The sequence below is a fragment of the Gadus morhua genome, chromosome 23, assembly GCF_902167405.1.
Source record: "Gadus morhua chromosome 23, gadMor3.0, whole genome shotgun sequence".
In the NCBI taxonomy this organism is placed as follows: domain Eukaryota; kingdom Metazoa; phylum Chordata; class Actinopteri; order Gadiformes; family Gadidae; genus Gadus; species Gadus morhua.
The window spans coordinates 10,487,406-10,512,405 of NC_044070.1; the positions used below are offsets into that span (position 1 = coordinate 10,487,406).

At 49.0% G+C, this 25,000-nt stretch overlaps 1 protein-coding gene across 2 annotated transcripts in view; it reads right to left on the reverse strand.

Annotated features, from left to right (window-relative positions):
• The window catches only part of pou6f2 (POU class 6 homeobox 2), a 79,161-nt gene that overhangs the window by 43,303 nt on the left and 10,858 nt on the right, over positions 1–25,000 (reverse strand). For both annotated transcript variants that reach the window (XM_030348805.1, XM_030348806.1), the window contains 2 exons: positions 13,422–13,519; positions 9,624–9,843 (listed from right to left, as the gene is read on the reverse strand). In XM_030348805.1, coding sequence (XP_030204665.1) covers positions 9,624–9,843; positions 13,422–13,519 — 318 coding nt within the window. The remainder of the gene's footprint in view (positions 1–9,623; positions 9,844–13,421; positions 13,520–25,000) is intronic.

Sequence of the window (25,000 nt, forward strand, 5' to 3'; positions counted from 1 at the left end):
CGCTTCTCTTTCTCCTCCCTCACTAGCTCCTCTCCCACTCCCTCCTTCTCTTGCTCTTCCTCCCACCTTCTCTTTCTCCCTACTTTTCTTCTTCTCCTCCTTCTTCTCTTTAACTCTTCCTTTTCTTTTTCCTAACACTCTCTACCCTTTCGCTCAAACCGTCTCTCTGTGTATAACTCTCCCTTCCTCCCACTCTCCCTCCCTCCCTCCCTCCCTCCCTCCCTCCCTCCCTCCCTCCCTCCCTCCCTCCCTCCCTCCCTCCCTCCCTCCCTCTCTCCCTCACTCTCTATGTAAATCCATATCTGTTATGGCCGGTCCTAGTGGGATTAGGAAGTTGTTCGCTGCTCTGGATATTGATCACAATTAGAAAATGTTGATGCAGTGTAAGTAGTATTGAGTAGGGGGTGAAACCCCATTGATTTTCCTTTATTATTAACTTGACGATGGCTCGGTATTGGAAAGAAGCTTGCTGGTATTGATAGGTGGATATGTATCGCCACGAGGAAAAGTCTTCAAATTAAGATAAGTGATCGTAGAGCACCTTTTCATGTATGATGTATCAGAGGAAATGCCGAAAGATATTACTGGTGGAGTGGGATGAGGAGAGCAGTCACATGGCATCAGAATCAATCAGAGCTGCTGTAATTACTTCTTACTCCTAACGTTGATCAAACAGTTATCACTACAGCCCTGGTACTTTCTCTGCCTATCACAGAACCCTTTAGTTACTCAGTCTCTGTGCTGCTCAGTTCTCTGCTGGGTCACATAGAAAACAATCGTATCTTACCGTATTGTGTTTCAAATGTTTTCATACCCTTTTACACTTGAAATGAATGTATAGTAAATACACACATTTTTCCCCTTCCAAAATAGTCCCTTGATTCAATTGAATCAGATTCAACAAATAACTGAACAGGGTCCATGGTCTTCTGTCTTCTGTCTTAAAGCAAAATTAGCAAAATTCCTATATACAGTATTTACAGTACTACTGTGTACCAAAACATACAGTACTATTAGACTGACCTCTGTGTTAAACCATTACCTACCACCAAACCTACAACCAGGTTCCTTTTCCACACCTCAACAAGTCTCATGTAAATGAATGGTACATTGTCTAACAACTCATCTCTAGTTTGATCGTTGTCTAAAAACTAGATCCTACAACCAACAAGGCTTAATGTAGTTTGATGGTACGTTGTTTAACACTAGATCCTACAATCAACAAGGCTTAATGTAGTTTGATCGTTGTCTAACATCCAGATCCCACAACCAACAAGGCTTCATGTAGTTTGATGGTACGTTGTCAAACAGCTACATCCTACAACCAAGGCTTAATGTAGTTTGATGGTACGTTGTCTAAAGACTACATCCTAAAATCAACAAGGCTTTATATAGTTTGATGGTACGTTGTCTAACGACTACATCCTAAAATCAACAAGGCTTTATGTAGTTTGATGGTACGTTGTCTAACGACTACATCCTAAAATCAACAAGGCTTTATGTAGTTTGATGGTACGTTGTCAAATCTCCAAAACAGCTTTTCAAAACATGGCCTTGACTGGGATACAGGTAGGCAGTCATCTTGAAAGAAGCACACGGTCCACGTTTCACATGCAATAGAAGAGGCAGCCCGGTCTTCTCCACTCACGGCTCCGCATTTAAAGGCAATCGCTGATAACACCATTTTGATTTCAGCTCACTCCCATAAAATTACCATTAGCATTACAGCTGAAGCAGAACACAGATAAATGTAAAATGTCACCCGGCTCTGCCAAGCGGGAACTCCTGTTCCGGCGGATTACCATCTCCGTGTGGCTGCTCCCACCCAGGAGCTTGTCTAATACTTCACTTACAACGTTTCATAAGTTCATTTTCCCCTCGCTGACCATGTAAATCACAAATCAATTTTCATTTCAAATGCTCGGCTACAGACTGTCGCCGCCGTCTGAGTAACCCGGAGACGGCGAGGGGAGTCGCGAAGGGGGAGACGGCGGGGGGAGTCGCGAAGGGGGAGACGCGAGGGGAGCAGATATTTTAGAGGAACCAATGGGTAATTGTATAAAGCAACTCTTTGGACCACGAGGTGGACGCGTGCACTGGAAACTCGAATAAAAGCGCTGAAACCTCAGCAGAAAAACAGTTAGCTCGCCAGAGAATCAATTATGTACAACGGAGAGGAAGAAAGTTTGAATAGTTGAAATGTGGGGTTTTTGAATTGTGTAAATAATACGTCAATAACACGAAGATATGATTTATATTGATGGATGGATGATGGACGACGACTGGAGGATAGATGGCTGGATGCTAGATGGATGGAGGAAGGATGCTGGATGCACGAATGATAGATAGTTTGTTTAACAGTGGATGGATGGATGACATATTGATGGATAAATGGTGGCTAGATGATGGATGGATGATAGATGGATGAAAGATGGATAGATTGATGGATGGATGATTGATGGAAGGAAGGATAGATGATGGATGGATGAAGCATACAAACACAAGGCACATGATCAAGTTCAAATAGAAAACTGCTTTTAAAAAAAGTAAAAGTAGCACTTAAAACACACTGAAAATATACCATGCTTCTACTTTTCGGAGTACACCTTCTAAAGACAGCGTATTTTATTATGTTATTATTGCTACAATATTATGCTATGTTATATTAACTTTTATAAGGCAGCATGTATGAAAACAAATGTGGTTGACCTCATTTGTTTTTTAAAGTGGATACAATTATGGGATGTGTGAATAGAAAATGAGAACAAATCATTAACAGGCTCGGGGACTAGCAGCAGCAGAAGTGTGGGGGGGAGGGGGGGCTGCCTCCTAGCCCCAGCAACACACACAAACACACACAGACACATACACACACATACTACAAAAACACAGCGCGCTCTAAATTGGCAGTCTCTCGGGAGGATCTTGGCTGGTACATATTCACACTGGCGGTTTCTCCCCAGCATGTTATGTTATGTTGTGTTATGTAAATGAGGAGGGAGATGTCGCCTCTCACCTTGTGAATGCTTCTCAGCACCTCATGATTGGTGAATTATTGTAAAGCAGACAGTAAGCAAGACAGTAAACCAGGTAGAAAGACAGGTAGTAAGAAAGCCAGCTGCATGACTGGGAGGGGGAAATGGAGGATGACAGAGGAGGAGGAGGAGGAGGAGGAGGAGGAGGAGGAGGAGGAGGAGGAGGAGGATAAGAAAGAAAAGGAGGAAAGATTCTGGGAACATTATGAGGAGTAGAGCTGGTGCACCCTCCTCCTCCTCCTCCTCCTCCTCCTCCTCCTCCTCCTCCTCCTCCTCCTCCTGTCCATTGTGTCTCCTCCACCACCTCTCACTCTCAATTATTTGTCTGCTGTCACAACAGATCAATCAAATTACGGCTGCAGGACCGGCTGCAGCTGCTGCCGCTGCAGCGCTCGTCGCATTAGCTTTGAAATGTATGAGCTTCACATTTTATCACTCTTATTTATTTAATGCAACTCTCTCTGCCTCGCTCTCCTCAAATATTCCTTCCTCCGAACGACGGCAAAGTTGAATCATTAAAGCACCAAGTGGAAGCAAAAAAGCAAAAAAATAAACCGGGAAGGTGGGTAGTAGGGGTGGGCTGGTGAGAGGACCAGAGGCTCTAGCACTAAGCTTTTTTATCAGTGTATGGCAACCCTCTAGTCACGCACCAGATCCACGGCACTATAACTTAAACAAGCTGAATACACTGGAGTAATCACACACACGGCGGCACCTAGAGCCCCGTGTTGGGGGAACGGGTTCAGATCACTGGTTTAGAACACGTGTTCAGAACACGGGTTCAGAACACAGGTTCAGATCACTGGTTTAGAACACGGTTTTAGAACACGGGTTCAGAACATGGCTTACAGCTGGGATGACATTACAGCTGGGATGGCACAGGAGACTTCCCCTCTCTGCCAGGCTAGTTGGAAGGACTGGAGCATCATGGGTGCAGGACCGGAGTGTCACGGGCGCAGGACCTGAATGCCTCAGGTGCGGGACCGGAGCGCCTCAGTTTCAGGACCGGAGCGTCTTGGGCGCAGAACCAAAGCGTCTCGGTTTCCGGACCAGTCTGCCTCAAGTGCAGGACCGGAGCGTCTAAAAGCCAGGACCGGAGCCTCACGGGTGCAGGACCGGAGCGTCTCGGGTGCAGGACCGGAGCGTCTCGGGTGCAGGACCGGAGCCTCTCGGGTGCAGGACCGGAGCGTCTCGGGTGCAGGACCGGAGCGTCTCGGGTGCAGGACCGGAGCGTCTCGGGTGCAGGACCGGAGCGTCTCGGGTGCAGGACCGGAGCGTCTCGGGTGCAGGACCGGAGCGTCTCGGGTGCAGGACCGGAGCGTCTCGGGTGCAGGACCGGAGCGTCTCGGGTGCACTCGTGTCAACTCTCCTTTGGGTGGAGCAGGCGGAGCTGTACTAATGGAGGAGTGGGGCGTCAGAGGAGCAGGGAGGTGTGTCGGTACCTTCATGGGAACCGAAGCCAGAGGCACAAGGGCGGGAAAGGGGGGGGGTTCCTCAGCCGGTAGCGAGGTCATGCCAGCCACCTGGGACTACTCCGCCACCTCCGTCGGCTAGCGTAAATAAAGACGCAACAGCGTTTTTTCCATCAAGCTCAGCCATCGCGGAACAGATAGGAGCGGACGCCAGGCTAACAAGCGACGAGGAGGCGGTGGCTCTCCTACCCAGAGGAAGGCAGCCATCTCCGTGGTAATGAGCGGAATCATTTCCCTAATTTGTAGCGCGCTTCAGCCCCCCCCCCCTCCCTCTCCCCCCCCCCCCCCCCCGGCCCCGGCAGCCTGCATGCGTGAGCGAGCACAGTGCAGGCGGTTCTTTGGTTTTGCGGTGACAGCCGATCTCATTACGGCAGGTGAGTGGGACCGTGCAGCTTCATCAGGGTCTCTGATGGAGCGGGCGTGTGTCAGCCTCCTGTGGACGGGAGACACACTCCCCTCACCTCCGCCTCACACGGCTCTCTGATGTCGGGAGGCGTGTTGGTTATCCTCCTGGGGAGAGGGTATATTATGGGATGTGCTTATTAATATAAAAGGGTAAAGCCGGCTCCTGGCATTATTACCTTAGAGACAGTAGGAACAAACAGCCGTGACTTCGAGCGCTGAGCATTAGGCGCGCGCTGCTTTGATACCGCAGACGTGTACAAGCGGGGTAATTATGCTATTCTTGTTGGCAAATCAAGTGAAATGTAAACCCTATTAGTCCGCCAATAAAGAAACTTGTTCCACATCATGTCTCATATCCATCTAAATCAAAAAAGAACAGCGAGATAACAGGTGCAGGATTTGTATCTACTTCAAACGCGTACAGGGAAAACACTTTCTCGCGTGCATTCCTTAATTCCTGGGAGCTGTCGTACACGCACAGACCCCGTGTCGTGACCCAACCTAGTTTCTGTTTTCTCTGTGAAGTCCTACTGTTGTGTTTCTCTGTCAGGGAAGATAACTTCCTCCTTGCTTAGTTTCATTGGGAGTTTGTTTTGCCGCTGCGTGTTGGAGGGCATAAATCATCCTGACAAAAGGGTGGAGGCTCCGCAGTGTTTACAGCGGCGGCGGCGACGGCGAGAAGATGCCTTCTGCCGCTAGCCAGCCGCTGCTCGCTGCCTAACAAACTGCCGAGAGTCGGCAGCCCCGCTCCCACTCATAGTTATTCATCACGGAGCTGGGGACAAGGGGAGCCGGCCCTCGCACCTTCCGCGCCAGCACCGCCGCTACACACTGTGATTAAAGATTACAAATAAAAATCAATGGGCTAAGGTGCTTCATCGCCACATTTCCCCCAGTCCATCCTCTGTTTCTTCCTGCTCCCATATAATGAGCCCTCACAGCACAGAACATATAGAGTCTAGACCCCGGACATCAGACCATGGTCACTTGCTCATGCAGCACATGAGGGCTGTTTGGATACCAGCAATGCACGGAGAATCCATCCTCCATGGAAAGGCTCACAAAAACATGTATGTCTGTAAGTTTAGGTTACTGATCGAAACATACAATTGTGTTATCCATGATATATCCTTTTTACATGGAAGCATGGTGTAAAAACGTTGTTTTTTGCACAGGCATTTGTCATCGCTGTGAAGCTACTGCAACCGGAACTGTTTTGAATTCACTCTTTCCAGTATGTTTTTTCATTCAGGCACCACTAAGCACCAGCATCTCAGTATACTATCCCCCTCTGCCTCCGCCAGACAAACAGTGATTAGTGGGTCATTAGACGCTTCATTAGGTCCCAACACGCCCGTCGCTGGGAGTCCTCTGCTCTGTCTGCTGTGAGGCTAATGAGAGCGCAGCGGGAGCGCGATAGCAACACGCTGGAAGGCCATGTCCTGACACACAGCGACATGGAACCAGCATGCTGAGGACGAAGGCAGGGAGGCGGGCTTTGAGGTGTGGATGGAGGGGGTAGGAGGTGGAAGGGTGGGAATGTAGGGTGGGGGGGTGCACAGGGTTGGGGCATAGAGGGGATGGTGAAGACAAAGGTGGGAAGAAGGGGGTGAAGGGGGCTGGGCAGCAGGAGTTTGGCGTGGGTGAGATGGACTGATGAAAGGGTCCAATCAGGTTGAACTGGTCAATTCGGCCAACCAGTAAGGGATGTTGGTGGGGGAGGGGGGGGAGTGTGTTGGGGAGGGGGTGGAAAAGTGGCAGCCTGACAGAAGTGCTGTGCCAGCAGGCCTTGGTGATGCATCGAGACAGCGAGGGCGTCCGACAGCCGTGTGGCCAGGGGGCACTGGACCCAGTCAAGACATTTAGCTTCAGCCATGACTCGTGTCACTTCCTGTCCAGGGAGGTCCCCTCACCAGGATCCCCGTCACCAGGAGCCCATCAGAGGGGCGAGGACAAGCGGAGACGCAGGAGGTCTGTCAGCCCCCGTGCTAAAAAAAGACCTGCCATAGCGCCTCATGCTACCATGAGGGTTAGACCTAGCAGCAACAACTGGACCCTGGTTGGGTTTAGACCTAAAACCTACATCTGGACCCTGGTTGGGTATAGATGTAGCACCAACATCTGGCCCCTGGTTGGGTATAGCCCAAGCACCAACATCTGGACCCTGGTTGGGTATAGAACTAGCACCCACATCTGGGCCCAGATGGGGTATAGACCTTCAAATAAGATCTGGACTTGGTAGGGTAAAGACCTAGCATCAACATCCAGACCGGGGTTGGGCGAAGACCTGAAGCACCGAGATATGGAAGGTGGTCGTGGTTGTGTGGGTTCTCTGGACCAAGATGTGTGTTTAAGGTCTGCGTTCAGTCCTGTTGACAACACACAGATTGATCAGTTGTTTCATTGAGGTCAGGGGGGAGGGATAAGAGGGCTAGAGTGTGAGACGGTCGACCCCGCCGGGCCCATTACCCCCACATCCTCCTCCTCCTGCTCCTCAGTGCCGGTACGGCCAGGGGCCTCTGCTCCCAGCTCCCTGTCTATTAAAAGCTCTGTCCGTGGCCTGGGCTGATGTTATTTATGCATGTTTGTGTCCATTAGGACTCCAAGCCCACTCTGTCCGTCCATCCATTTCCTCACAGGACGGGAAGGAGCCTCCTCTTGCACTTTGTGCTGCTCCGGCATTATTGTAATCTCCAGCCCCCCCAAAACACACTGCTTTACATGTAGCCGGGCATCTCCTTACATTAGCCTGCGCTCCTCATCCAACATTCATGACCGTTGCTTCCCCGAGCCCACCCCACGGGCTAATGGCATCACAGAGACAATGTTTTAAACATTAAAATGAAAACCATTTACAACTGTGATCAAAGGAGAACACTCGGGTATTAAAGTTTAAAAGGTAGGGATGAGTACAGCCGTGCGGACGCAGGGACGGAGGGGGAGAGATGGAGGAGAGGAGCGGAGAGGAGCAGAGAGCGCGCTCCAGAGGAGAGGAGAGAGCGTAAAGTGGTGTGGCGGTGCGCGGAGAAACGCTGACCTGTAATTAATATGTCTTCTCTTCTGCAGCTTTTTGGGGCTACAGCCCCCCTAAGGAATCCTTACCTGCTCTGTTTATAAAGCCTTTTACGGCAGGCGAGCAGAACACACACACACGCCGTGTAACACTTTGTACAGCGGACGCGGCGAACACTCACATGTCGAGGCGCACGGAGGGGCAGCTCTGAGATTAAATCAGCACTTGTGACGTTTGTCAGGGAACAGAAAATGTAAATGTATTCTGGGAAGGCTGCACAACAAGCAATAAAAGGAATTACCCCCGTACCGTAAAACATGATCACAATATGATAACATTACGATAACATTCTCTTTGAAAGGTTGAAATAGTAGGTAGTGGCGCATCCTATGAGTGCGCTAACCGTAGAGAATCCATACTAAATCTCATAACAAATTATAGAAAAGAATTGTTTGGTTTCCACAAAATTCAGAAAGTAAATAGTGGACCAAATCAATTTCAAGATTTTCTATAAAATAAAAAAATCGGACACAAAATAGATATATTTGTTTAACATTATATACGTCTGTTTTTCCATAAAGTTAAGCACAAAATAAAAGTAAACTTCAGCCTCTTCCACTTCAAAGACCAATAGGCCACCACAATATGAATACTTGTACTCAATTACGATAGTATAATATTACTTTATAGACCAATGATACAATACTACTGATGCTAAATGACAGAAGTATAATCTTACTTTCTTCTTAGACCACTACAACACAGCACAATTATACATATCAATTAATTGGAAAAAGAGTGTGTTCCTTCGGGGGTTGCAAGACCTCTGTATAGTACACTGCTATAGATCACCTCTGTAAAGTACACTAATAGACCACCGCAGGTAAAGTGCACTTCTATAGACCACCTCTAGTAAAGTACTCCAATAGACCACCTCTAGTAAGGTACACTAGTAGACCACCTCTAGTAAAGTACTCCAATAGACCACCTCTCGTAAGGTACTCCAATAACCACCTCTAGTAAGGTACTCCAATAGACCACCTCTCGTAAGGTACTCCAATAGACCACCTCTAGTAAGGTACACTAGTATACCACCTCTAGTAAGGTACACTAGTAGACCACCTCTAGTAAGGTACACTAGTAGACCACCTCTACTAAGGTACACTAGTAGACCACCTCTACTAAGGTACACTAGTAGACCACCTCTAGTAAGGTACACTAGTAGACCACCTCTAGTAAGGTACACTAGTAGACCACCTCTAGTAAGGTACACTAGTAGACCACCTCTAGTAAGGTACACTAGTAGACCACCTCTAGTAAGGTACACTAGTAGACCACCTCTAGTAAGGTACTCCAATAGACCACCTCTAGTAAGGTACACTAGTAGACCACCTCTAGTAAAGTACTCCAATAGACCACCTCTCGTAAGGTACTCCAATAGACCACCTCTAGTAAGGTACTCCAATAGACCACCTCTAGTAAGGTACACTAGTAGACCACCTCTAGTAAGGTACACTAGTAGACCACCTCTAGTAAAGTACTCCAATAGACCACCTCTCGTAAGGTACTCCAATAGACCACCTCTAGTAAGGTACACTAGTAGACCACCTCTAGTAAGGTACACTAGTAGACCACCTCTAGTAAGGTACACTAGTAGACCACCTCTAGTAAGGTACACTAGTAGACCACCTCTAGTACCTTGCAGGTTCTGGAGTGGCAGGGTCATGATCCCCCCGGCTGCAGCCGCTGCTACCAGGCTCTGGATGTTGGCGGTGGGCAGGGACAGGACAAGGCCCTGCTGGCCCCCCAGGTGGCCCCCTGCCGAGAACGGGATGAGGATGGGCTGGTTCATCCCTGGAGCCCCCCCAGACATCACCCCTCCCACTGCGTTGGCAAGCTGCTGGGCCACCAGCAGAGACTGGACAGAGGGAGAGAGACATGGACACACACACACACACACACACACACACACACACACACACACACACACACACACACACACACACACACACACACACACACACACACACACACACACACACACACACACACACACACACACAGAAATAAATGGGTAAATTAATCAGATGAACATTGTACAGCTGGCAGGTGTTAACATCATGTTTTGAAAGCCAGGGGATGAATGAACCTCCAACACTATAATCTAGTACCACCACTTTACTCTTTTGAGATTGGAACACATCACAACAGCCTCTTCATGTCAACATCCATCCATCTATTCATCCATTCACACAGGTTGAAGCCAGCTTTCTGTGATCCTCTTAGAGACATGTTAACAGGGGATCTCTCCAACCTGTTCCACAACATGTCTTTAGGTGTTATCTAAGGGAGTGTGTTTGCACCCCTCCACCAACACTGTGTTCTGGATGTTTCCCTCTTCTCACAGAGCTGGGTGAAAGCAGCCGGTACGGTTCGCATCACAGCCAGAAATCTGCGATCACACCGAGCGACAACATTTCAGACGTCAGTCACTCGGCGTACCCTCACACTCCCTCTCTCCCTCTTATCCTCTCACGGGCTCTTTAGACGTCAACCACCGAGAAACTCACATTCAACTCCAGCAGACATGTCCCTGCGCGTCCATGGGATTGGAAATAATTCCAAAACAAATGCTAAACACAAGCATCCAGGTAAAGGCAAACGGCAGGTCTGTAAGAGTCTCGGCCTTGCACTGAAGCACCAGACGTGCATGGCTGTGAGCCTGGCTGCACTGCGCTGTGTGTTTGCCCCGGTCATCACAGGGCAGGGAGGCGCTGAGGCCCAGCAGCCTCTAACGCCCATTGTCAGCACGGGGGGCTGTTTTACACGCTCCGTCTGCCCCCGCATAACCTGCATGAGGGGGTTGAGCCGGGGGAGAGGGGTCGGGAGGGTGGAGCGGTCTACTGATGTGAAGGCGCCAGTGCATGCGTCTCTGCCGCTAGGTGACAGAGGTGTCAAGGCGTTGCATGGTGTGCTGCGGCATGCGAGGGCCCGCTACGACGTGGACACGTTGTATTAAGATAACACAAGGCTAAAGCCCCGTAGCATTGTATGCTACGGGGCTTTAGCGTTTGCGTGCAAGGAAAACGGCTGCACCTGATAAACCGCTGATTTCTACAGAGCATTAGCATGCTAGGATAACGGCTAGACCTGATAAACCGATGCTTGCTACAAAGCATTAGCATGCTTGGATAACGGCTACACCTGATAAACCGATGCTTGCTACAGAGCGTTAGCGTGCTAGGGTAAAAGCTGCACCTGTTTCAATACTGTTTGCTACAGAGCGTTAGTGTGCTAGGATAACTGATGCACCTGTTGAACCACTGCTTGCTACACTTGAAAGTGAATTAAAAGGGGCCAGGCATAGTGCAGAGGCTGTGAAAGGAGATAAAACAGCAAGAGTAATCAAACAGGATCCCCCTCCCTCTCTCTTTCTCTCTCTGTGTGTTTGCTTTGATACGGTGTGACACATTATGAAATATGACACCATCTGATGGATTTGAAAGAATCCAACATGACATTCGCCATCGACTTGCGGTTGGAAAAAAATGAATGAATAATTTGAGAGCTGGACGAATCCTCAAAGAGAAATCCCAAGGTTTGTCAGTGAGTGGTGTGTATTAATCTGGCTTTTTTAGAGTAAAGCACACGCAGCATTGAGGGCAGACGATAATCAAAGATGCTTTTTGAAGACCATTTGATCTGCGATGTTGAGCCAAACAAGTCTGACAGCGGAGGCAAGGGTACACAGAAGGGAATAGCATTAACAGACGATCGTACAATCATCTGATGTAGATGTGTTTAGCCTTATCCCAGCTGCGGGGGGCTGGCTGGCACTGAGTTGTCTGGTTTACTTTTCTGGTTTAGCTGTGATTAAAATAATGATGCTGAGACAACTTAATGCTCCTTAGACTGCGCCTGTATCCTCTGTAGGTTGCTCCGGGTAAAGGCATCGCCTGAATCACTTCACTGCAGTTAGCAGAGTGATGTTCTCTGTCTACTGCTCCCCTTCATTCTTCTTTTCTTTCTCTCTCTTTCTTTCTTTATCTCGCTACCTCATCCCCTCACCCGCTCTTGCTCCCCTCTTTACCGCACTCTCCCCCAACCTTTCTCCCTCTCCCCTCTTTCTCTGTCCTTCCCTCCCTCTCCCTCCCTCCCTCAAACTCTCTCTCTCTCTCCCTCCACCCCTCCCTCTCTTCCTCTCGGCGGGACCCCAGAGTGCTGCTCGTCTACCCTGACAGTTGACTAGGAGCCAAGTGGTCTCCTGTAGGGGGCCCCGTGTCTGCAGGGGCTCCTACAAACACAGGCCCCAACACACAGGGGCCCGTGGCGGTGAGCTGTGCCTGTGCCTCAGGGTGGATGTGTTTGCCGGCCCCTTCGCCCATCAGGGTATCCGTCTACCTGGCAGCCGGGGCACTGAGCAATGAGCACTAATGGCGGCAGATAGCAGGCTGTTTCCACGCCGACACTGAGCCCTAGCAGGAGAGGCCGGATCCATGGTGAGTAAACTACCGTGGGATAATGGCTGCTCCCACAATATCCGGCTCCGCACCGAGAATCTATCACAACATATTGATCCGGGAACAGGGGAATTGGCCGTGGCATGCCGAGTGCCTTTGTTTCTGAAAAGTGTTGTGCTGGGCAGACACTGCGCTGACAGCATTAATATATGAGAGTGCCAGCTACACTCCTGCTGTGGCTCAGGGAAGCTAAGCGGCCGCTCCCGTCGCCTTGCCTCCCTTGTTTTCCAAGTGGATTCCGTGGTGGCTACAGATCCGACACACTGGGGAACAGAGTGGTGGTTGTTAGGCTGCATTAGCTGCACTAGACCGAGGGGATGGAGCTCCCTGCTGCTGTTTCTCTGACCTTTGACCCAACACAGTGTTGGAGAAAGAATCATTAAACTATGGCATTTAAGTTAGCACTGATTAAGTTTGTGTTTATGCGTGTACATGTGTTTACCGCGACACTGAGCAGTAGCGTTGAGATAGATATTCATTAACATCCCTGTGCCAGCGTGCCAATCAGATCACTTGTCATCGAGCGGCTAACTGCTTCATTCATCCATTTAGAAGCAGCGGCCTAATCAGACAAGACGTAGACCGCACGGTGGTGTCATGAAGCTAAGCTAACGATCCAAAACAAGACTGTATTGCTAAATAGCATGTGAGCTTGTCTCAATCGTAATCCATCAGCATCAGTCAACTGTGGAAACAGACAGAGAGAGGTGAAGGGAGTTGGAGAGAGCAGACGGTGAGAGAAGGAGAGAGATAGAGGGAGGATACAAAGCGAGAGACAGAGAAGTGGAGAGAGATAGAGGTAGAGAGTATGAGCAACAAAGAGATAAAGATAGAAAGAAAAGAGAGTTAGAGAGAAGAGAGAGAGAAACACACACAAACACACATAGACACACAAACAGTACCACTCTGTGCGGAGGTTCATTGGGACTAGAATTCATAGTAGGGGTCTGGTTGGTTCTGGAGTGATCCGACTCACCTGTGGACCCAGGGGGTATCCCGGATGGGTGTGGGCCGGCTGACTCTGCTCTGACGGGCTGCTACTGGCCTCAGAGTGGACCGAACCCTCCCGGACCCCTGCAGAGAGAGGGAGAGGGAGAGACAGGGAGAAGAGAGAGAGAGAGAGGGAGAGAGAGTGAGAGAGAGAGAGAGAGAGAGAGAGAGAGAGAGAGAGAGAGAGAGAGAGAGAGAGAGAGAGAGAGAGAGAGAGAGAGAGAGAGGGAGAGAGAGTGAGAGAGAGAGAGAGAGAGAGAGAGAGAGAGAGAGAGAGAGAGAGAGAGAGGGAGAGAGAGTGAGAGTGAGAGAGAGAAAGAGAGAGAGAGAGAGAGAGAGAGAGAGAGAGAGAGAGAGAGAGAGAGAGAGAGAGAGAGAGAAGAAGAAGATAAAAACGAAGAGAATCATTAGAAGCAGTTAATGCAGAAGAACAGGTGGCTGCCGTGATGTAAATCTACAGGCCAGATACTGATACAGGGAGGAGGAGGAGGAGGAGGAGGAGGAGGAGGAGGAGGAGTTGGAGTAGGGAGCGTCTGTGTGTGTGTTTAAGTGCTCTATCAATAGCGGCGCTCGCGCTGAATAAATTACCAGCAGGAGCGGAGGATCAGTGGCTGCGGAGGATGGAGCATAAGAGCTGACAGACGCAGCTCAACCAGCCTCTCTGGGGCCGTATTATACACACATTTACATCCCTGAGTATCACTCAGCTAAATGCCTCCCCCTCCCTCCGTCCCTCGAGTCTTTACTGCACTGCCCGCCCCTCTCCTCTCCCTTCCTCTCTTTGCTCTCCTCTCCTCCTCTCATCTTCCCTACACTCCCCCTCCTCGTATTCTCAACCTCCTCCTCCTCCTCTCCTCCTTTCGTCTCCCCCTTTCCAGTCCTCTCATCCATCCTCCCTGCTCTCCTCCCCCCTCCTCTATACACTCTATGCTGTCAGCGATGACCGCGGAGCAGAGCAGACGACCACATGTTAATCAGAGAGCTAATGATTAGTGCCAGCAGCAGGCCGCTGTCAGTGTGATAGCCTCTGGATAACTGAGCACTGAGCTGTCTTCAGACTCTCCTCGGCAGCCGGTCAACAGCAGACAGTGGACACCCTCCTGCCCTCATGACCGAACACACATATAAGATAACAGAGTACTTAATTGATCCCAGACAAGGCCTTTGTGAGTATATTATTGGTATATTAATAATCACAATATGAAATACTTTTAATGTGTTTATAGATTTGAATATGAAACATAATTCTACAAAAAATAATGGTTACGTTACGGGTAAAAGACATGATATATATATTTTTTACATAATGTATATATATTATAAACAGTACACATATAAACCGGTTCATACGCCGTAAGGTATTTAGATCTTATTCACCCATTCTGACTTGGAGAGTTAATAACTTAAGTGCATCAGACGAAATCCCAGAATGTTTAAACCTCCATCAGTGGATAAAGTATCGACATCAAAGGTCCAGCAGTGAGCTCAACCCTTAATAAACGAAACAGGGTGACCTTTAAACCGAGTGCAGTGCTTTAATAAGGCAGGAGCCTACCGCCTCTAACCGCCTCCTCCCTGCCGTCAATACGCAGGTTTCCCACGACAACGCGACACAACATAAAACCGGACGCAGGGACATCGCCCTCAGACAGAGACCCCCCCCCCCCCTGCCAGATAAAATCATCTCTTCTTTACATAAAACCCAAATAATTGGTAAGTGGCCTGACCTAGCCAACGGGCCAGGAGCGGTGGATGGCTGTGCTGAGCGCCCCCCGGGTGGGGGCGGGGGCTGGGGGGCTGGTTAGGGAGCAGGTCGGCCTCCGCGTGTCTCCACAGAGGTCCTCATGCGCCCGCCCATCACCCAGCAAGCAGTACATGTTGTGACATGCCGCTCTCTTTTCATCCATTATTTCACCCATTATGGAGACCCCCCCCCCACCCTGTTACACCACCATCCCCCCCACCCACCCCAGTGCATCACTGACCGCATCCACCCCCCCCATCACATCGCATACATCATCATTCACTAGGGCTATTCATGTCTCATATCATCACTCTGTTCATGTCTTTAGACATGGAGATATTTACATTAGATATCTTCATTCACTAGGGCTATTCATATCTCATATCATCACTCTGTTCATGTCTTTAGACATGGAGATCTTTACATTAGTTATCTTCATTCAATAGCGCCATATCTCACATCATCACTCTCATCATGTCTTTAGACATGGAGATATTTATGTTAGATATCTTCATTCAATGGCGCTATTCATATCTCATATAATCACTCTGTTCATGTCCTGAGACATGGAGATATTGACATTAGATATCTTCATTCAATGGCGCTATTCATATCTCATATCATCACTTTAATCATGCCTTTAGACATGGAGATATTTACATTAGATATCTTCATTCACTAGCGCTATTCATATCTCATATCATCACTCTGTTCATGTCCTGAGACATGGAGATATTTACATTATATATGATTTACTAGTGCTATTCATATCTCATACCATCACTCTGTTTGCATATTTATGCATGAAGATATATGCATAGTAAATCGTCATTTATCTGTGCTATTCATATCTCATATCATAAATCTCTCATCTTGTTTTATATGTTAGGATATTTACATTATATATCATCATTCACTATTGCTATTAATATCATATATAATAACTGTTTCTATCTAGCTTTATAGATGAGTTGCTTTCCTTATATATCTTCATTCAATAGCTCTACTCATATCCCTCCTCACATCTATGTTTATACTATACTACGCTATAATTAAAGTCACAATGTGTACGACTGATCTCCTCCAAGTTAGAATAAAAAAATAAAAAATAATAATAATAATAACATTACTAAATAGTCTTCTTTCCACTCCATCTGTCTGTGTAACTGTTTGACACGTACCAGCGTAGCTCTGCTGGATGGGTGGCCTGACTGGGACCGGTTTTAGGTGCCCATTCGATTATTTTGGGGTTACGGGCTAGCATTATTTATTTGTAGATTAGGTTGTGTTTTTATTGATAACATTATTGAAATCCATATCACAATTGACCGCAGATGTGTCCAGGTTATTTTTAATTAGTTAGTTGAAATGCCTCAAATTGTAACTTTAAATCCATACATGTGATCAAATTCAATATGATAAATCATAAAAATAGTGCTCACATGGAACTATTTTTAAAGATTTCACTTATCACAATTGTATTTAACTTTATAGTTTATAGTATTTCAGTATTTTATTTTATTAAAAGTCAATATAGATTGTGAATCATTGCGAGCATGTCTCTGAATACAGATTCAAAAAACACATTATTCCTCTACAGCACCAGTTCCTTATTGAGAATATAATTTCCCTAATAATGCTTTAAAACAAGATGAAGTCCCACAGCAATAATCAGGCTGTGGATTCCAGAGTATAAGGACATCAGCGAGCTGCTGCCCTGCTCATAAATATCATAGAATTAGACACACCGCTTTCCCTTCCTGATGCATCTCTTCGCAATAACTTAGAAAGAGTGCAAATAACCATGGCGTTAACCACTTTATGGCCGTGCAAGAATCAATAATCAATAACTACCCCTGGCCCTGTCTCCCCCTGTGGATCCCAGTAATTTACTTAAGTCATATTAAACAGCCGACGGGAGGAATATCCAACGAGTCCATCTCCATCTCTGCAAGTCCATCTTTTCACTTCATTTCTACCTCTTTTCTTCCCTATAACACTAAACCTGTTTTGGCAGCGCGTGGAGACGACGTAACGTGATCAGGGCAGCGTACACAAAAACCCGGGTCGGCCCGGCTTCTAGCGGGGTGGGGTCGCGAGACCGGTGCCAGCGCGGCTGAAAGGACGAGGTCACAGATCAGATGACACGCGGCCAGCGCTCGGTTCTTTACCTGGATCTGGGAGCGCGGTGAGGGTTGAGGAAAGGCTTTCTGCAGGACAGCCCCCTGGTTTAGCTCTGAATAGAGCACAGTAACCTGAGTCTACAAGCTGCTGTCTACAGCATTAGCCTGAATACGAACGGCCTCAGACTGCTTCTGCATTGAGGTAAACAATACAGTAATGCTACAGCGGTATTGCCAGCAGCACTACAGCTACACTATAAAAACACGACAAATAAGAAAACACAGAAATACGACAGCAATACACCACGGCAATATTACCAACTACAGCACCGTAACTCTGTTACATTACAACACTACTACATTAATACTACAGCCATAACAAAGTAACACGGCAACAGTCTATACCCCCCCCCCCCCCCCAACAAAAACCTGGGGTTAAGACAGGGTCTCATAATGGAACTCATAATAGAACTCAGTGTGTGATTCTGGCTGTGTCTGGGGCGCGGGAGACATCCGCCGATATCCACCGCAAAATAAATTCCCGGCCATCGATCGACAAAGTGGCCTCTGTAGAGCCGCTTTCAATGGAACAAGTCAAAGGCACTTTGTTTTGAGGTGTGGAGGTGTGGAGTGAGAGGAGAGGAGGCGGGGGGGCATATTTATCTGACATCGTTCAGCGTGTCTTAATACAGAGCGCCCCAAGGACCGAGCTAAACAATTAGCCTTGTTTCATCAGGGAACCAGCAGGCCACCCTCGTCTGTTGCACTGGGGGGGAGGGGGGGGAGGGAGAGAAGGCGATGAGGAGAGAGAGAGAGGTGGAGAGAGCAAGATGGAGAGCGAGAGAGGTGCAGAGAGAGAGAGGGTGGAGAGGTGGAGGGGGAAGGCGAGTTATTGGAGGCTTTGTGTTCACGTTAGCATTCGCCTCGCTCGCCCCGTCGCATTATGAATCAATTTCTCACTATGAAAGAAGCTTTAACACTTAAGCTATTTTAGGGGAAATGCATTATGTAAGTCATCGGACGCAGAAGGGGAGAGAGAGAGAGAGAGAGAGAGAGAGAGAGAGAGAGAGAGAGAGAGAGAGAGAGAGAGAGAGAGAGAGAGCGCTATGAAAGAGATGGAGAGTGTGAGAGCGCTAGGGACCCGATAACCATTGTGGTCTCTTAGCGCCGACACGAGTCATAATGTCTGTTAAGAAAGGGCCTGCAGAGTGTCTGCTTCTTAGCCGGTGTCACTCCCTTCTCTGTAGTACTCCACTTATGGAACGATCTGAGACATGGCTCTGAGGCTGTGTTTGCTTTATTCAGAAAAAATACAACATTAGGAAAAGAAAAATTGACGATGAATGTCTAGTGTTCCCATTCATCTACCGATCCTTCCATCCATTCCTCCCTTTATCCCTCCCTCCGTCCCTCCCTCCCTCTCCCTCCCTCCATCCACCCCTCTCCCTCCATCCATCCATACCAATTTGGCTAAATGAGTGTTGCAGTTGTGTGAATTGTATTGTATTGTGCAGAGTGTTACTGCATTGATATTTCTATGATTTGCACACAGAGGTGATGGGAGTTGGATAATGGAGGGGGCAGGATGAATGACAAGCCACCTCATACACAAGGTTTAATCCCATCAATACACTACCAATTGTCCCAGATTGGCCGCAATTGATCTGACTAATGCTGCTGGGAGAGGGGCTGGGACAACAGCCGCACACACACCACTCAATGATAGAGAGAGAGAGAGAGAGAGAGAGAGAGAGAGAGAGAGAGAGAGAGAGAGAGAGAGAGAGAGAGAGAGAGAGAGAGAGAGAGGGAGGGAGAGAGAGAGAGAGAGAGAGAGGGAGAGAGAGAGAGAGAGAGAGAGAGAGAGAGAGAGAGAGAGAGAGAGAGAGAGAGAGAGAGAGAGAGAGAGAGAGAGAGAGAGAGAGAGAGAGAGAGAGGGAGGGAGAGAGAGAGAGAGAGAGAGAGAGAGAGAGAGAGAGAGAGAGAGAGAGAAAGAGGGACGGAGCAGGAGAGAGAGATGGAGACAGAGAGGTAGGCTCGGGGAGAGAACAAGAGAGAAAGAGAGAGAGAACGAGAGATCTAGGAAAGAGTGTGAGACATGGACAGGGAGAGTGAGATAGAGGGAGACGAAAGGAGATATCAAGAGAGAGGCCGGGAAAGAGATAAAGAAATATCCCAGGCTGCCCTCAGCCCAGTCGCCCCCTGGGACCAGCTCAGACACAGCACCCAGACCCACTGGGCCTGGGTGTCGGGGCTCCCCCGAACCCCCAGCCCCCCCGCCCCTGGTGGTGTGTGAGGCCGCCGAAGACGGGCCACCAGTGGGGCATGGGGGCCCGGGGCCCCCGAGAGACTGGCTGTAATGCGATTAGCTGCGGCTCTTCATTAACTAAACGGCAGCTCTCAGGCTGCGGCATGGACTCCCGCCCCGTGGGCCGCAGCCTGAGAGCTGCCGTTTAGTTAATGAAGAGCCGCAGCGCGGGGGGACCGCTCTCTGGGGCCCCGGCGTTAAACGCTGATTTGAGGCCATGGACCTTACAGGCGAGAAATACCCTCCTCATTCATTAGTCTGGCGGTAAGTAGAACCAACAGGGCAGGGAGGGAGGGGAGGGAGAGAGAGCTCTGGAGCCACTAAGAGAGGGGGCAGAGAGAGAGAGAGCTGTTCCCCTAGGTCTTCCTGAGAGATCCTCGAGGAAGTGTTCTCAGACAACAGGGGGACGGAAAAGTGGTTCACTAGACTGCAGGAGGATAACCTGTATGTAAATGATGTGCTCCAGGGGGGAGAACCAGGGCTTTGTGGCTTGCACTCTCTGTCTCTCGTTCCCACTCGGTCTCTCTCTCTGTCTCTCTCTGTCTCTCTCTCTCTCTCTCTCTCTCTCTCTCTCTCTTTCTCTCTCTCTCTCTCTCTCTTTCTTCATGCCATGTGGAGGGTGCTTTTATATGCATGTGCCATGGAGGTGAAGAGGGGATGGAACTTAGGGAGAGAAAAGAGAGGAAAGATGGAGAATGAATTAGAGAGAGAGAGAAAGAGGGAGAATAGAGGAGAGCGAAGAGTGAGGATAAGAAAAGGAGGGAGCACAAGGGGAGAGGAGAGGAGCAGGGTGATTTGGTGAGAAGAGGCAGTGTCTGCTTCAAAGGTCAAGAAGGAGAGGAGGCATGATGAAGAGACAAGGAGAGAGAAAAAAGTTATGGGAGAGGGTGAAATGAAAAGAACAAAGAAAAAATAAGGAAGACAGCAAGAGAGAGAGTAAAAGCATCACAACTCATCACTTAAAGCTCATCTTGGGAGCCATCCTCCTCCCCCTCTCTCCTCCTCCTACTCCTCCTACTCCTCCTACTCCTCCTCCTACCCCTCCACCTCCCTCCCTTCTACCACCTCCTCGGACCTCCTCCTCCTTCTCCCCAGACCAATGTCAACCTGATTATGTCCTGACTGTGGGAGAGGAGGAGAAGGGTTCCGAGGACTCCTCATCCTGTTAGACTTCAGAGAGCAGTAAGCCTTTTAGAGGGCTCCTCCCCTCAGATCACTTAAATCATAGTTAGCAGTAAATAGGATTCGGCCCGCAGCCCTGCGTCCCTGTCCTGCAGGAGGACCTGAAGGAGGACCTTGCCCCCAACCGCCCCATTTTCGCCCCAGTGTGTCTTCAATGCACGGCTGATGTGATTTGATTTCAAACAAAGGGAACAGCATCGCTACCAGATTTAATTGTTTCAGATGAAAACAGTACCTTTTATGTGGTATTTCATTCCAAGGGTGAAATAAAAAGCAGCGGAGTTGACACTCTTCGTGACAAAGAACAACAGAAAGTCCTTTCACATTAAAAGTCTTCTATGGAGAAGGACCCACAGCCTGCGAAGCATCTATCCGAACAATGAGTGTAACGTGTGAGCGCGTTAGTCTGTGTGTGTGTGTGTGTGTGTGTGTGTGTGTGTGTGTGTGTGTGTGTGTGTGTGTGTGTGTGTTGGTCGAGGGGGGGTCAGACGACCACATGTCACGGCTGACACATCAAGCTGAGCCCCCGGGGGGATCTGTCTTTAATGCTGCCCATGGCCCACTTTATACCAGCATGCACCCCTATACCCCTGTCCTACACAGCACCCTTCAGACCACCCCGCCGTCACCTCTACAGCACCGCTGCGTCCAACTCCACCGCCACGACCACCGCTACAACACGCTTTTTGATTTATTGTTTGGACCTCAGAACCAGAAACCAGAGAGCAGTGTTCTGCTGCAGTGGCCCAACCTAGGCACCTGATACGAGGTTATAAGGACACTGCATGTCTAGTTCATTTATATTAATTCGGGAAATGTTGAATGTGGGAAATGTTCCGGGATAAACCGGGGCCGGTTTTAAGCAGCAGGTTTTGAAATTAAACGCGCTGTAGTTTGATTTTGCAAGGTGTATTCTGAAGCTCATCTGCACTCATAGAGGCTAACGTACACACGCAGACACACACTCAAACAAGCACACAGCATTTCTTTGAAGCCAGCGACTCCATTTCAGAGACAGAACGCATCACAGTGTTTTTCCACAACCGCCAGATATCAAGGTAGAAAAAAAACATAATAACTTCGAGATAACATGACTCTCCACACACACACACACACACACGCACACACACACACACACACACACACACACACACACACACACACACACACACACACACACACACACATACACACACACACACACACACACACACAAACACACCCATACCCCCAGCTGCCCCCCCCCCCCCCCCCCCGGCCGGGTCTGGGGTTTCAAAGGGAAGCGTGTGGCGGCTGAAGGACAGAAGGTGAAGCATTAGTCCTGGTCATTGCTCAAAGAGCGCTGCTGATAAATAATACAGTCTGCTGGGAGACGCAGGGGGGCCCCGTGGAGGGGGGGCCCCCGCCGTGAGGGGGCCCGGGGGTCTGCGCCACACAAGTCAAAGACAAGATTGTAATTTCAACTCCCGATGAAAAAAAAAGAAGAAGAAAAAAAACCTACGACCCTTCCCGCGCCTTCAATTACCGCCGCTGTAGCGAGCGTGGCGGGCGTGGCGGGGCAGATGTGGCCGCCTGCTCTTTCCCGCCGTCGCTCTCTCCTCTGGCGGACATGAAAGCTGTCTTGATATTGCTCAGTGAGGCCGCGCCAGACGGCAGCGGGCTGCCGCCGCTCTCGTCCTCGTCTCTTTCTTATGGGGGGGGGGGGGGGGGGGGGGGGGGGGGGGGGCTGGGAGACGGTCCCCAAACTTAAAGCAGGACCAGGTGATGGAGGCGTAATGAAAACAAGTAGATATTGATGTTCATATTACCGCCCTGTTCCGGTTCACAGCGTCACCCTACGCCTACCGCCGGAGTCTTACAACTTCTTGATACAATCTCGATTTAATCCAAATAATACTGAACAAAACAGGGACGTGCGTGTGTGTGTGTGTTTGAAGCTGCGCTACACATCGTTGTTTCGTGCATCGCGGCCTGTCCGCCGCTTGTGGACCGGCCCGTCTGTTTGTGATTGATACGCACCCTGACCCAACCATGTTTGATTCCTGTGTGGCCACAGAGTGTTCAGAGTTCTGCTTAATGCCGCTGAATGGAAGCTGTCTCGGGCGAAACAGGGGGCTGTGATTGGCCGATTTAAAAGGAGCGCGGCTGTCTGGGGGCCGGCTGCTGCGCTGGGCGGCGGGCCCTGCGGTGGGACGTTGGGGGCCCGCGTGGACGCATTACTGAGTGCATTACACCTGCTTTATAGGGACGCATTAAGCTTCTTTCCCAGCGGCAGGACACATGTGAAAAGCCCATAATGAGATCTGGCTCCTGGAGGGGGGTGGCTGCCACTCAGGTCCTCTTTATCTAGTCTTATTTACCCAGCATGCCCTATCCGGCGCCGCTCTGTGACTTAACCCCGTGCACAGCATTAACGACCGCTTTGCATGGCCAGGCATTCTGTTCCATCATGCAGCGTGCACGCTAAGCTCATTACACACGCATAATGACAAGACCTCCGGGGGGCTGTGTGTGTGTGTGTGTGTGTGTGTGTGTGTGTGTGTGTGTGTGTGTGTGTGTGGGTGTGTGTGTGTGTGTGTGTGTGTGTGTGTGTGTGTGTGTGTGTGTGTGTGTGTGTGTGTGTGTGTGTGTTTGTGTGCATACATCTATCCATGGATGGGGGATGAGAGAGAGAGAATGAAAGAGATATGAAGAGAAAGTCACGACAACTTGGGCTGACAAAGGGAAGTTTAAAGGGAAGTTGTTTTGAATGAGTTTGGAGACACCGAGTTTAACAGCGAGGTAATGTCAAAACGTTAGACTGATACGACTAATTACTAATTTCTTGTATATTCTGTTGACTACTTTTAGTGCGACAAGTAATTAGTTCCTTGTAAACAATTCCAACATGAATTGAGCGCTGAAAAGTGAAGAAAGCGCTCAGGTTTCTACCGGCAGAATGGCCCGCTTTGCCTGTGACCCCGCCCGCGGTGCCGAGAATCAATCCAACATTCATTTTATTCTCTTTTTGGGGAGAGGGTCTGGGGGTGACCTTTGTGGAAAACATCTTCCACCATTTTGGCAGGAGCCGTGTAAGTGCAGACCATTTGAAGAAGACAGTAAGTGTACAAAATGAGGGCTCCCGTCTCTCCGGGAGCGGCTCCCTCTGACAGCCTGATGATAGAAGCGTCACATCCACGAGAGAGCAAATGCAAACTGACAACAGATGAGCTTTTGAATGCTGAATATAATATGGAATTGTGCAGGCGAGTGTCTTATTATCTTGTCTGTTGGCGTCTGGGAGCGGGAGATTTCCGTTGGCGGTGGGAGAGTGGGAGGAGGAGAAGACAGGAAAACTGTACACATCTAAAATGGCTGGCCCCCTTGGTAACCGGCGCTTTCTCCACCTAATGTCCACTTCTCCTTGGAATAAATAGGAGTGGGCAGGGAGCGGTGGAGGGGCACGGCGTAGCCCCCTGTTAGCTGGAGTGGAAGACTTGTCTGCACAGGCAAGCTTTTAGTAGGACAACAAGCCCGCTCACCCCGCTGGAAACAGGAGGTGGGCAGAGAGGGGGGAGAGGGGGAGAGAGAAGGAGTGGGGGAGAGGGAGGGATAGAGAGGGGGGGAGAAAGTGATGTGGACTAACATTACGGTTGTTTTGTCTTGGGGACGTCTCCCTGTGGACATGTCAACGTCCCCGCAGTGTGTGTGTGTGTGTGTGTGTGTGGGGGGGTGCGTAGTGTGCATGGCAACGATGAAATGTCTCGACATGTGCAGCTCATCGCATGTGGCGGTAAAACATTTTATGGGTAACAACGTTATCCAAAATATTGTGCGAAAAGCTTTTGCTTTTTACTTACTGCTTCTTTGTATATAACGCTAGCTTTTGGAAGTTGTTTATTCTGCATCAAAGTAATTGGCTTTCATTGTTTGCATTCAAAATGTTATTTCATTAAAAAATAATAATTTCATGTATGCATTGCAATTGTACAGCTATGTGTGAAGGCCTGCATATCTCTTTCTGTACCTGCATTGCGTACCTGTGTGTGTGTGTGTGTGTGTGTCTGAAGCTGTCTTTTAATTGATAAAGAGTTAGACAGATGTGATGTTAACGATATTGATGCTTGATTGGTCCTTTTATACACGTTTTATTTATTTTATTTGCGTTCTCATTTTATTGGCTAAAAAAATGAAATTATGAAATGTTTTCGTTGTTTCTCTGCATAGCTCAT